General features: G+C 44.8%; 1 protein-coding gene across 3 annotated transcripts in view; it reads left to right on the top strand.

Moving 5' to 3' along the window:
- Window positions 1-12554, top strand: part of Sh (Potassium voltage-gated channel protein Shaker) — a 535670-nt gene that overhangs the window by 374004 nt on the left and 149112 nt on the right. The window contains exon 1 of one of the 3 annotated variants that reach the window (XM_075886344.1): window positions 5850-6015. The exons of the other annotated variants lie outside the window; for them this stretch is intronic. Within the exon in view, the coding sequence (XP_075742459.1) occupies window positions 5933-6015 (83 nt within the window). The 5' untranslated portion in view covers window positions 5850-5932. Of the gene's footprint in view, window positions 1-5849; window positions 6016-12554 lie in introns of those variants that run through there. 3 annotated transcript variants of the gene reach the window in all.

The raw sequence follows: 12554 nt of genomic DNA on the forward strand, positions 1-12554 counted from the left end.
ACCTGTTCTAACACTCTAGACCTCGTACTTACAACTTCACCTGATCTCGTTTCTTCGATAACTTATCTCGATGAACTAAGTGATCACATGTTACTACATTTCACCGCGCAAGCTCACCGCCCCTCGAGATCTAAGGTTTTCAAAATTATTAGGGATTATTCGCGTGCCAACGCGGCACTAATTACAGCAGAAATGGAACGTTTTACCGAGGAATTCATAACTACATATGAAGAACGATCTGTCAATGATAACTGGTTGCTTTTCAAAAACAAATTATTATCCTTGCTCAACGAACTTGTACCCACCAGAAGGATTTGCACTAAGCCTCGCTCTCCTTGGTTTAGTTCCACTTTACGCCGACTCCGCAACAAAAAGAAGCGTCTGTTCCGAAGCGCTAAACGTTCTAACCTCCCCGGCCGTTGGTCTGAGTACTATAGCATAAACAAGGAATATAACGACGCTGTTAGCAACGCAAAAACAACATTTTTTAATTCCACACTGCCTGCTCTTCTTCAGGTTAATCCCCGCAAATTTTGGAGCATAATGAGAGGTGAATCTCGATCTAATATTCAATTAACATGTTCTGACCTGGTTGTACCACCTGACCAATGCTGCACGGTTCTAAATGATGCTTTTTCTTTAGTGTTTCAAACAACAGCCCCTTCATTATATCTCCATGTAACCCATGCCGATTTTCCGCCCATGGAACCTATTTTTGTTGACTGGGTGGGCTTAATTAAGCTAATTCAGGGTTTAAAAATGTCTTCTTCTGCAGGCCCCGATGAAATTTGCTCCAAAATGTTGAAATTAACAGAAGTTTCAAAGTTTCAAAGTTTCAAAGTTTATTTGCAGGAAAAAAAAATACAAAAACTTCCCTGCGGGAGGCAAAGACTAAAGGCTAAATAGCCTGACGAGGTTTTGACCTCCTGATACAGTCTGCATCAGTGCCATATTACACATATTCACACATCAGTAACATACATATACAAATAAGTGACATTATACATATCTTATTTAGTTACATAGCTTATTTCTACATGATATACATTCAGAATATGTTTTACATAAACAGGAAACAATTTTGGTATCAAACGATTCTGTTTAAGTATCATTGTTCACAGTAAGAAAAAAAAAAGCTTTGCAATGAAGTGTATTCATTGTCCTTGCAAAGCTTTTTCATCAGTCATTACAATGTTCATCGCTACCCGCTGATTGGAATTCCGGAAAGGTGGTTCCCGTCTGTAAGTCGGGTAACCCGCATCTTCCAGAAAACTATCGACCAATATCTCTCATAAGCATTTCCTGTAAGCTACTCGAACATACTATTTTCTCTCATTTAATGGACTTCCTTGAAACAAATTTCTTTTTTCATCCTTCCCAACACGGCTTCAGGAGAACATTTTCATGCGAAACCCAACTAGTATCTTTCACTAACGATCTCTTTGCCAATACTGACGATGGTTACGACACTAATTGCATTTTTCTTGATTTTCATAAGGCGTTTGATACCGTTTCTTATGAACTTCTCCTCGTTAAAATAAATCAATTGAACCTTGACCCTAATGTGCTTGGCTGCATTAAGTCCTTTCTCTCTAACAGGTCGCAATATGTCACTGCTAACAACTGTTCTTCGAATACCTCTCCGTAACATCAGGGGTGCCGCAGGGCTCTGTGTTAGGTCCATTGTTATTTTTGATTTATATAAACGACCTTCCTAACTGTGTTAAGTTTTCAACCATTAAATTATTTGCTGATGATTGTGTGCTGTATTATAAAATCACTAACCCAACTGATTCTATCAGAATTCAGAATGACCTAGATAACGTGTCTCTTTGGTGTAGTGACTAGCGGATGCAACTTAATTCTACAAAATGTAAAAGCATGCGTGTATCTCGAAAAACTTCAGCTTCTAACACTTGCATGTATCTTCTTAATGATGATCCCTTATTATCAGTGCACTCGTATAAATATCTTGGGCTTAACATTACTAACAATCTATCCTGGCAGAAACACGTCGAATACGTCACTAATAATGCTAACCGTATGCTCGGATATTTGCGATGAAACTTTTCTTCCGTACCCATGTCAGTGAAACTAAACCTTTACAAAACGTTAGTACGCTCTAAACTGGAATACGCATGCGCCATCTGGGATCCCGGTCAAGTAACCCTAACTCTCACTCTAGAAGCCGTTCAAAACCGTGCAGCCCGTTTCATTTTGTGCAATCATTCCCGTCATGCCAGCGTCACAGCCATGAAAAAAACTCTGAATCTAACCGACTTATCGTTCCGTCGAAAATGCTCTCGCCTTTCTCTTTTTCATAAAATTTATCATTACAATCCATCTTTAAAAGAGAGCCTTCTCTTTTCCCCCTCTTACATTTCACCTCGTTTCGATCATTGCTTTGAAGTAGGTGTGCCATTTTGCCGAACAAACCACTACAGTGATTCCTTCATTCCCAGAACAAGCAGACTGGAACTGCCTTTCCGCTGCCACCGCATCCCTTATCGACCCTGCAAACTTCAAACTCTCCATTTTGCAGCAATTGTAACATTTCACTTACTTTTTGTTGTATAACCCCCACTCCTTTCTGTAAAGCCTTCGGGCATGGAAAGTATTCAAATAAATAAAAAAATAAATAAACTTGTGAAGCTCAAATGTACCCTTTCTGGCATTGGCCTGTTTTCTCTGAAAGTCAGTATAACAGCTCTGAGAGGGTGAGATTCAATTGCACCATCTTCTCGTCATTTGAAGCGTGTCTAACGGCAGGCAGATGTCACAACAAAATCTTTCAGGAAGTCAACCAGTTGCTCCTCGGTGTATTCAAGTGGAACATGGCGTATCTTGCCAACATTTCGCGTATAAGGTGCTAGAATATAAGGCTTGACTCCCAATCCAGCCTCTTCACTCATCGATAGAAGATGCTGGGCCGACAAAACCAAAGAAACGCTTACAGAAAAGCTCCCATCTCTGTTCACTCGGAACGACTGAATTTTTCTTTGGCCATTGAGACAATATCTGACGCAGCACGGTTTGGATTCACGGGCCAGAAGTTGTCGTTTTTTTGTGATGGTTGAAAGACCACTGGAATACCCTCCTGTCGTTTTTTCTTGTATACCACGAAAGTGAATGGTGTGTCATCACAGTCGATTTCCTCTTCACTTAAGTCATAGATCAGTCCTATCGTCGCCGACGCAATCTTTTTTCGCCTCAGTTTCGCCCGTGTCAGTCATGATAACTGAAGGTGCGCTGGCCTGAGCTGCAGCGTTTCGTACTAGCGTCGCCGGTTTGATAACGTGGTTCGCATGTTGTGACATTTCCGAATGCTGGGCCGGTTTTGTGGCACTCGCGTGCCTTAGAACGCGCTGCGGTCATAGGGCTCGCGCCGTCGCTCTTTGCTGCCTACTGCCGTAGTGTATAGATGCTGCCTACTTCCGTAGATGATAGAGGCTCTGGAGAGCGTAGAGCATCGTTTATGATTCCCATCGGCTATCCCTGCCTAAGTGCACTTTGTAGGTGTTCGTACTTCCGAGCTAATTTATTGTTATCAGAGCAGGTGCGTTTAAATCGACTGACCTTACTATATGGACTACTGGTTTCTCAGTGTAACGAATGACTACTATGAAAATAAAAATACTGATATGTATCGGTTGGTTTCCTGTATAGTTTAGTCGTCAGTTTTTGTTTGCAAGGCATGTCTGTGAAGTCAAGAAAGTTGGCAGTGGTGTCCAAGTACGAGTGCGAGAACGATATGTTTGGGTGACCAATGCACTTTGAAATCATTGATAAAAGAAAGAAGCTGGGATTCACGATGATGCTGTATTTAAGAAATGTCATCGTGAAAAAACACTTGTAATAAGAATACTTGCAAAAAATCGCGTTCTAGAAGGTCTATAAAAATATTTGCAAAACACGGGCCGATTGGTGTGCCCATAAAAGTGCCGCTAACTTGAACGAAGTGTTGTCCATTGAATTCATAATTGTTTTGTTCAAGAATTAATATAAGAAGCGTAGTGAATGTAAAGGGGTCAATGCTTTGTGAAAGTCAGACTCATTGAAGAAAAATCGAGTATCACAAAAAACTAATCAGGATTGTCTAAATCAATGACATCAAATAATAAATGATTTGTGTCTTTATTTACGAAGTAAGTGCGACAGGAATGGAAGAAATGAAGGTGTCAACGGAGCGTGAGAGGTTTCCAGTCATCGTAACTATACCAGACACAATCGGTCTACCAGTATTGTTTTCTTTGTGAATATTGGGTAAGGGGTAGAACCCACCTGCCACCGAACTCTTCCTCCACGATGACCTCTGAGGTCGACATTCCAGATTGGTATCTGCAACCATTAGCCCCTGATCTGCTCGAGCTAGAGTAGCTCTAAGTGTCTGCACATTGTAGCGACAACAGCTACAAAAGTGGAGTTTCTGAGAAACGAGCATGCGCGCTAATAATAATGTGGTTATAATCTAACAAAAACGTTACGTTGGAGGGGTCATGGTTATGAAACGGTGCAACGAAAAAGAAGAAAGGCGGTGATGAAAAAGACACGAGGACAAGAGCTACACTCTGAACTAATTTTTACTCCCTTGGACAAAGCACCAAAATATGTATCAAAGTTAATCAGAGATTGCAACCTTGATGGATTCAAACGGCTTGTTTTCGTGATGCCGCAAGAACGGCAGATCTGGAAGTGAATTAACATGTGAACCACCTAAAGTGAGTGCGGAAAGTCATGCATATCTGACCGTTGTAATGAACACTGCGTGCGCCGCCCTCGAGAAACTAGAGTAAAATTAAAACATTTTAGGTTTGAATGACTGGAGTACTTGAAATCGAAATGCCTGCTTTAAAACACAGTGGTTGACTGTGTGTGCCAGCTTGCTGCGAGTCTTGTCGCTCGATAGAGATTCAGTTATGGGTGTCTTCAGAGTTTTCCAACTTCATTAATGTTTTGTATACAACTCGCGGAGGGAAGATTATTAATAGCCGTTAGCTCTGTTGTAAGACGCTAGAAGTTTTTTTTTTATTTCGTTTGCGTCATGAGGGTTACTTCAAAATGTCAAAACCAGATTTTTCTGTTCCTTTTTGGAAACGAAGCAGTGCTAAAGACAGAACACAAGAAAAAAAGGGGCAAACAAATAACAACAGTCCATCGTTTGACGCTCTTTTATTTCCTAGATGCCGTACCAAAGCGTCGATGCATCCACTTTAGTCGTCTCTTTTACTTTAATTATTTGTGCTGCCACAGCAGCTGTTTAAGTTTGCAGCTTTACGTATGGCGTCATTACCTATGGACGCTGCACGTATACGCTGCGCAAGATCTCTGCATTAGCCTTTAAATCTTGGTTCACTCCCGAGCACTAGCCACTTTTCTTGTTCAGCTGTGACGAAAGTGAAAAAGCACAATGACTTTGTGTGCGATGCGGTCTTTCGCATGGCCGAGGTGTCGCCTGGCCAAGCATTCTGTTTCAAGAGGAGTACAGCGTTGTAGACCGAGGCGACACATGTGGGGAGCTGCTGAAAGTTGCAGTTCAGACGGAGGCCATTCATGGCGCACATAAAATGAGTATGTTGCGAGAGCAGCTGGTCTGTGGAGATGTTACTGTCACAGGTGCCCGACAGAGGAGAACCATCGCAGCCGTTCAACGGGCCAAGGCGTACCCACTCACATGTGGACACGCAAAATCGTGCACAATCACTACAAAAAGGAGCAATTGATGGCTCAAGAAGCTGGGCGGGGTCTCAGGCGGAGCTCAGCTTTAACGGCTGTCAGATGGCGCGCCCATCGCACCTACCGATGGCCGGCGCTCGGGCCCTGTGCCAAAGGTGCGTGCGTAGTTGGCGGCGCTGGAGTAGCGCCGAGCGAAGGAGCACCGGCTGGATAAGCGCAGACCGTCGCTGGCGGCGGCCGACGGCCGCCATGCGCAGCCATGATCCGCATCAGCACCTTGGGCAACCCGGGGGATGCGCCCAGACCCTCCAACCGCAGCGGGGGACAACATCAGGCCGCACCGTAAGACCCGCTCATTACTCTCCACGTACGGCCACGCGACGCCACCACTCGCGAATAAGCGGCGCACGATTTGTGATTCGCCGTAGTTTCAATTGGCGTCCACGAGCCCGAAAATTACGTCTTTAATCTTTTTTGTTGCATTAAGGATAGGACATTGGAATACCCATTAGGAAGGTGTGAGCATTCATGTTAACAACATTCCCACTGCTTCCATTTTTTGTAGCTGTCGTGAAAACTTCACTGGTTCATTTCAATTGCGCTGCCACCGCTTAATCCTTCATAGAAAAATTCAGTGCTTGTGTGGAAACGCCCGTCAGCCTATGCACACATGATGTATGCACAAATTCAACCATTTCTTTTCTTGTTCTTGATAATTTAACTATCAACTTGAAAATCATGCATTTAACACAACGACAAAAGCACAACGTCCATCCGCTTTGTCATTTTCTTCACGAATTCTGCACTTATTATAACCTTTTATAATTATTCGTGACATTTTAGGGATTACTTGTAGGCGATGTTTTTTCTGGAGCTCTAGAATGGTCATTGTTTTTAAGCGCATCAAAAGGAAAAGAAGAATTTTATGTTGTGAAGCGTTTTTCATGCTTCGTCAACGACATAGCTATATTTTTTTTATTATTGCAACATTACCAACATCCACTGCCTTTTTAGTTATTGCTAATTTTCTTCCAGGTTCGTAGGTCGCTTCGGCTCTTCTATGCAAAGAACATTAGTTAGAACAACACAATGAATACCAAGGGATGGCAGATACAACCGAGGAGACATAGATGATGCACTCATGACGTTTACATGTTCACAAGCATAAAAAGGTTCGCATAAGTTAGAGTCTACTGTAAATATGATTCGTTCCTATGCGAATAGTAAATAGATTATGGTAGCGAAGAAATGTCAGCAAGTATTTCTCTTCGCGGGTGCTCTGATTTGGAGTTGTCATCAGTGTGGTCACCGCTCGTATGCATCTACACTCTTAATCAAGTCCCGCTTGATGTTCTGCATTAAGCCAGGAAACCGGACATTTTCCGTCTGGTTTTATAGATACAGCCAACATTTAACCAAAACTGGGCGTGGGAGTCCATGCTGCATTGATGCGACTAAGCTCGATGAAAAGCATCCATAAGAAAAAAAAAGCGTGGAGTTAACGTGTGCGAGAATTATGAAACAGGACTAGCGCTGCTTAACAGCAACCGAGTTCATTCTTGCAGTCCAAAAGAAAAACGCCGCATTGCATGCGCACAAGCCGTCACAGATTGCCAGTAAGTGTGATTGATGGGAGCTGATGCATGAGTTACCTGCAACGTGATGGTGAAAGCTTCATATATGCGATATTTCGTGGGCGCGGTTATCACGCTATCGGCGCACAATGTGCGCCTGGCGAAAGTTTGGGGCACATCCACACTCGGCACAATGTATTTCCGAATCGCTACCTCTTTCATTTATAATGTTGTCGGAATGTTCTCGAAAGTTCACATGGCGTCTGTCTAGTGCAGATACTGCAACAGGATGTGGGAACCTCGATAACACCCTTCTTGCACGGAATGAAGCAGGTAAAATGTCCCTTCATGCACTCCTCACTTGCAGGGCCGGCAAGGTATATGTAAACTGGTAGCGTAACTTCTATAGACGCCCATGCATCTAGTAGTCAGCGGCTCGTTGCCACCATCGCCATCTACGTGAAAAGGAAACAACTAACATAAAAAATAAATAAATTAAGTATGACTCCACAACCGGAAGCGCTAGCGATGAGCATTTGCCCTACATCGCGCGAAATTGAAATTGTTCTTATTTGTTAGCCTCCTACGTGCCTTTACAATTACGCGATTTTATTGCGCCTCAATTGTGTCTCGCTAATTGCATGCAAAAGAGAAAACAAACAAAAACAAGAAACATCTAGGAAGCAAAGTTGTTTTATTGGCCAAATGATGTACTTGCAATATGCACAAAAACTTCGCAGAGGCAATTGCGAGACAACTGTTCACGAGCACGTTAGCATATTAGTTCGTAAACTCACGTTGCCCTGTCGTTAAAGATTATTGCAGCGAGACAGCAGTTTCGAAAATATAACTTTGGCAGCCGTAAACTACAGCGTCTTGTAGCTTAGCCTGTCGCGTTTACTGTCACCAAATGCGAGGGCACGTCGACCGTGCGCCAGCTAAAGCTGCAGTCAGAGGAGAGGCTATCTACATATTCTGTGAGCTAGTTGGGTGATGAAATGCCCACAAAAAATTGGCCCTGTATTTGCATTTAATCTGCACATGTCGTCGAAAGACGATAGTCTTGCATGCGTGTGGAGAGAGTGAACAAAACATTTATTTGATGTTCTATCTAAGAAAATCAGTGAATGGTATTTTAGAGGCGCTGCGTTAGAGTGCTTCGAACGTGCAGCGGAGGCAAACGAGCACATCAAGTCACGTCACACGTGAGACATGAGCACCATCTGGCAGTTTTTTTTTTTTTTAAACAAAGTGCGTGGCTCTGAGATGGGTGTGCGCACCCACCTTAGAGGTGATAAGGTGTAGAACGCAAGGAGACGGGTAGGTGCCACCACCGTCTTGTTTTAGCGAAGCGTTGGAAACACTCGCCTTTCCGCGCAAGCGTTGAATGGTCAGCGCAGCGTGATAAGCGCTACGGTCCTTAAAGTTACTTATGTATGCCTTTTCTAGTAAAAGGCGCACGTGCAGAATATATACGTGTTGTTATGGTGCCCCAGGCACGCGCAGTAATTGCTTTTTTAATTGACAATTGCACGCTGAAGCTTGAGCAACATAGGTGGGCGCTGCGGATGGGTCGGCCGTTTCAAATACCCGATGCTGTTAAGAGTAGACAAACAGACAAATGTACAGACAGACCGACCAAAATTTTTGCGTCGAAGGTCCCCAAGAAGACTATTGTCTTTAAAATAGGTAAACTGCTGTAGGTACGTAAGAAACCAGCACGGAAAAGTGAGCGATGCCTCGTTGATCTTCTAATGCGCCGAACCAAACAGCATGCCGACACAAGCTCTGATAGCATATTGCCACAGTAGACCAACCAGATATTGCCTGGATACGTCCCCAAATACGTAGGCCCTTGTTTCTAGACTGCCTGCATGTGCCCGCTGTTTCTGAAACCCAACGAAAAAAAAGGCGCTCGCACACCAAAGCTGTAGTAAAGTAATCTACAACTTTACTGTAACAATTAATTTAAAATAAAACTATTGAAAATAAACGTTTAGTTATTTTTTTGTTTTCACTATTTGTCCCCCCTCACCTAGTCGCGCTTCAGTCGTCACGCGGTTGTTGATGCAATGTGTTTAAAACCACTTTTCGTTCCGACTTTCGCGACCTATTCAGATAGACTTTGGCGCTGGCATTATTCACTCATTTGCGGAGCTTGGGTTCACATCGAACAGTTTCATGGGTGCCGAATAAACGACTTGATGTCGCGTGCGGCTAACTTTCTTGGTGCGGTGGGGCACGCTGTGTAGATGAGGTATCACCGCAAGTTCCACCCCTTAGTCACATGACTGGGGTAGTAGTCGAAAATCGCCGCCAATCGCATAGGATAAAATACGCTAAACCAGTTCGGGAAAGCAAACCGTCGTCTAGCTTGCCTCTCACCAAGTCCAGCGATTGACGACGTCCGGCTTTCCCGAACTGTTTTAGGATGGAGCTGGAGCGAGTTGGTATGCGTTCATTTTCGTTGATACGGAACACACGAGAGAGGTCCAAGAATAAGAACCTTCGCCGCTCATTGTCCCAAAAGCGCCTGCGCGCCCTTTTTCTGCGACACAATAGTATCGTAAAAATAAGGTAGCTAGTCCATTTATTCAAACCTTCCCCATTAGAAGGTAAAGTGGTCAATTTCACTCACTGACGCAGACCTAATTTATCTTTACTGCACCTGCACCTTATTATACTCATGTATTTATTTCACTAGATTTTATTGCGTAAAGGCTTTCGATTTCTTTCGCTAGTTCTTCAAAGTGCGCGCGCTAATGCGTTCATCTTCCACACGTACCTTGCCCGGTGGAGCTGGGAAGAAGGGGTGGGGTGGGCGTGTGCGCGCGCTTATCTCACGGTGGAGAGAACCTTACGCCTCGAGCTTTCACGCGAATGACTCTGTTGTAGTTACCCGGTACACAATGGCACAATGGCCAAGTTTCCGTTTGCGAATAGGACGCGTTTTTCATACACAGCAAAGGAACAACTGAGACACCTATTCGCCTTCATCTGTACCTGTGACCAAGCCTCGTGCGTCCTCTGTGCATCGGCAACGCAGGGCACGTATTGATCTCCTTGATATTCTTCGCGTGAAATCCCAATTGGTTGCTATCGCACTCATTGCTTCGGCTTTGTGGCAAAGCTGTGACTTTTTTGTCTTTTTGGTATGTTCTGCGTCAGCTATGTTTACGCTTCTTTTTCCCAATAAATTTTAGCTGTTAGTCAGCGCCTGTCCTCTGTTTCTTCTTTCTTGTCGTCGTCTGGTGTGCGCTCTATCAACCAATATGAGCAACCTGCTCGTCGTGTTTATAACATTTTTAACCTCTTCGAAGCAAGTCGACGTGATTTCCAACAGTATAAAGAAGCTTTCGGGGGTTGCCTGCAGAATCATAAATTTCACAAGCATGAACTTAATTGCGCACTCATGCTTGTTACACGCTGTTGCCAACGATGCGGTCTTTTAGCTCAGTGGAATGTTTTGGCTCAGTGACAAAAAAGGGCATCATCATACACAGGTATGCATTCGTACCGGTTTCAAGCCATCTGATGTGGAGGAAGAAGCGTATAACGTTTTCTGTAGTCACTTGTACAATCATTTGTACATTGTGTCTTGCGACATATTAACACGTGCTATTTCGCGCGGCTAATTTAGCGCAACAATGCTGCGCTAAATGTTGGGCAATCACACTGTAGTTCCCATATAGAATACCTTAGACGACGAGAGTTCCAAATGCGCAGCCCTCCGCTTGTGCTATTAGTGTCAGCAGTTCTTGTGCAGTTCATCTATTGCGTAACAGCAATATGGTGAATACCATTCGGGGATCCGGATTTCTGAGTCCAAGTCCAACATCGCAAGTGGTCGTGCCTGCAAGGATATTGCATTTACAGAAAAAACTCCCAAGCATTTCCCCGAGGGTGAACATGGTTATGGTGCATTCAGACGACGGACCGAATCCGGATTTGTTTTGGACGCGGACAGCTAATCCGCGGATGGTCCGCCTGCAGGCGCATCCACACGACGGACGGTGTCCTAGGGGAAAACAGCCGGATTACCCTCGACAGCAGATTCGGCGCTCACCTGCGCCCGCTGGCAGCAGACCGGTTTGAGAGTATTCAACATGGATGCCCGCAAGAAGTGAAGCTTGGCTGCGATGTCTGTCGTGTTGTGACAAATGAACGAGTAGTGTTATTCTTTCAGGAGAAAAGGGAGTTGCTAGCAGGATATTCTTTCAACTACATTATTCCCCGCTTGTAGAACTTCTAAACGTGTCTCCCGCCTTTCTTTAGAAGCGGCACGTCGCCGGTTGCAAAAGTTAGAATATTTCACCACCATGACGGCTAAGATTAATCTCGCGTGTTGAGCGACGGCGGCGACATTTCCCGAACCACCAAAAGTGATTTCTGCATATTTAATCACCTGAGAACAAAGTCTCCGGAAACTAAGTAAACAATGCTCAAGCGTAGATGATGCCGACCAGTCATGCAGCTGTCCGCGAGCCATGGAGGACATGCCGCGAGCAGACGAAAAGTGTACTGGTTGCCACCGACCCCAAGCTATTCCGCTGAAGTACCGGCTCTCCCCCGCCAGAATCCCGATGTGAGAAACAGGTTGGGTTCATCCGTCCGCGAGCCGCGCGGACGAGTGGCGGACGAGGGGAATCGTTGATGTGAGGTCACGTGACGCGCCGTCCGTCCCGCCACATCGGGATTCGATCCGTCGTCTGAATGCACCATTATGGTGCATTCAGACGACGGACCGAATCCGGATTTGTCGTGGACGCGGACGGCTAATCAGCGGATGATCCGCCTGCAGGCGCATCCACACGACGGACGGTGTCCTAGGAGAAAACAGCCAGATTACCCTCGACAGCAGGTTCGTCACTCACCTGCGCCCGCTGAAAGCAGGCCGGTTTTAGAGTATTCAACATGGATGCCCGCAAGAAGCGACGCTTGACTGCGATGACTGTCGCGTTGTGACAAATGAACGAGGAGTGTTATTCTGTCAGGAGAAAAGGGAGTTTGCTGGCAGAATGTTCTTTCAACTACACTGTTCCCTACTTGTAGAACTTCTGAACGCGTCACCCATCCTTTTTTAGAAGCGGCACGTCGCCGGTTGCAGAAATTAGAATATTTCACCATCATGACGGCTAAGAATCTCGCATGTCAAACGACGGCGGCGACATTTCCCGAACCACCGAAAGTGATTTCTGCATATTTAATCACCTGAGAACAAAGCCCCTGGAAACTAAGTAAACCATGCTCAAGCGTAGGTTATGCCGACCAGTCATGCAGCTAGCTGTCCGCGAGCCATGAAGGACA

The sequence above is a fragment of the Rhipicephalus microplus genome, chromosome 2, assembly GCF_043290135.1.
Source record: "Rhipicephalus microplus isolate Deutch F79 chromosome 2, USDA_Rmic, whole genome shotgun sequence".
NCBI lineage: Eukaryota > Metazoa > Arthropoda > Arachnida > Ixodida > Ixodidae > Rhipicephalus > Rhipicephalus microplus.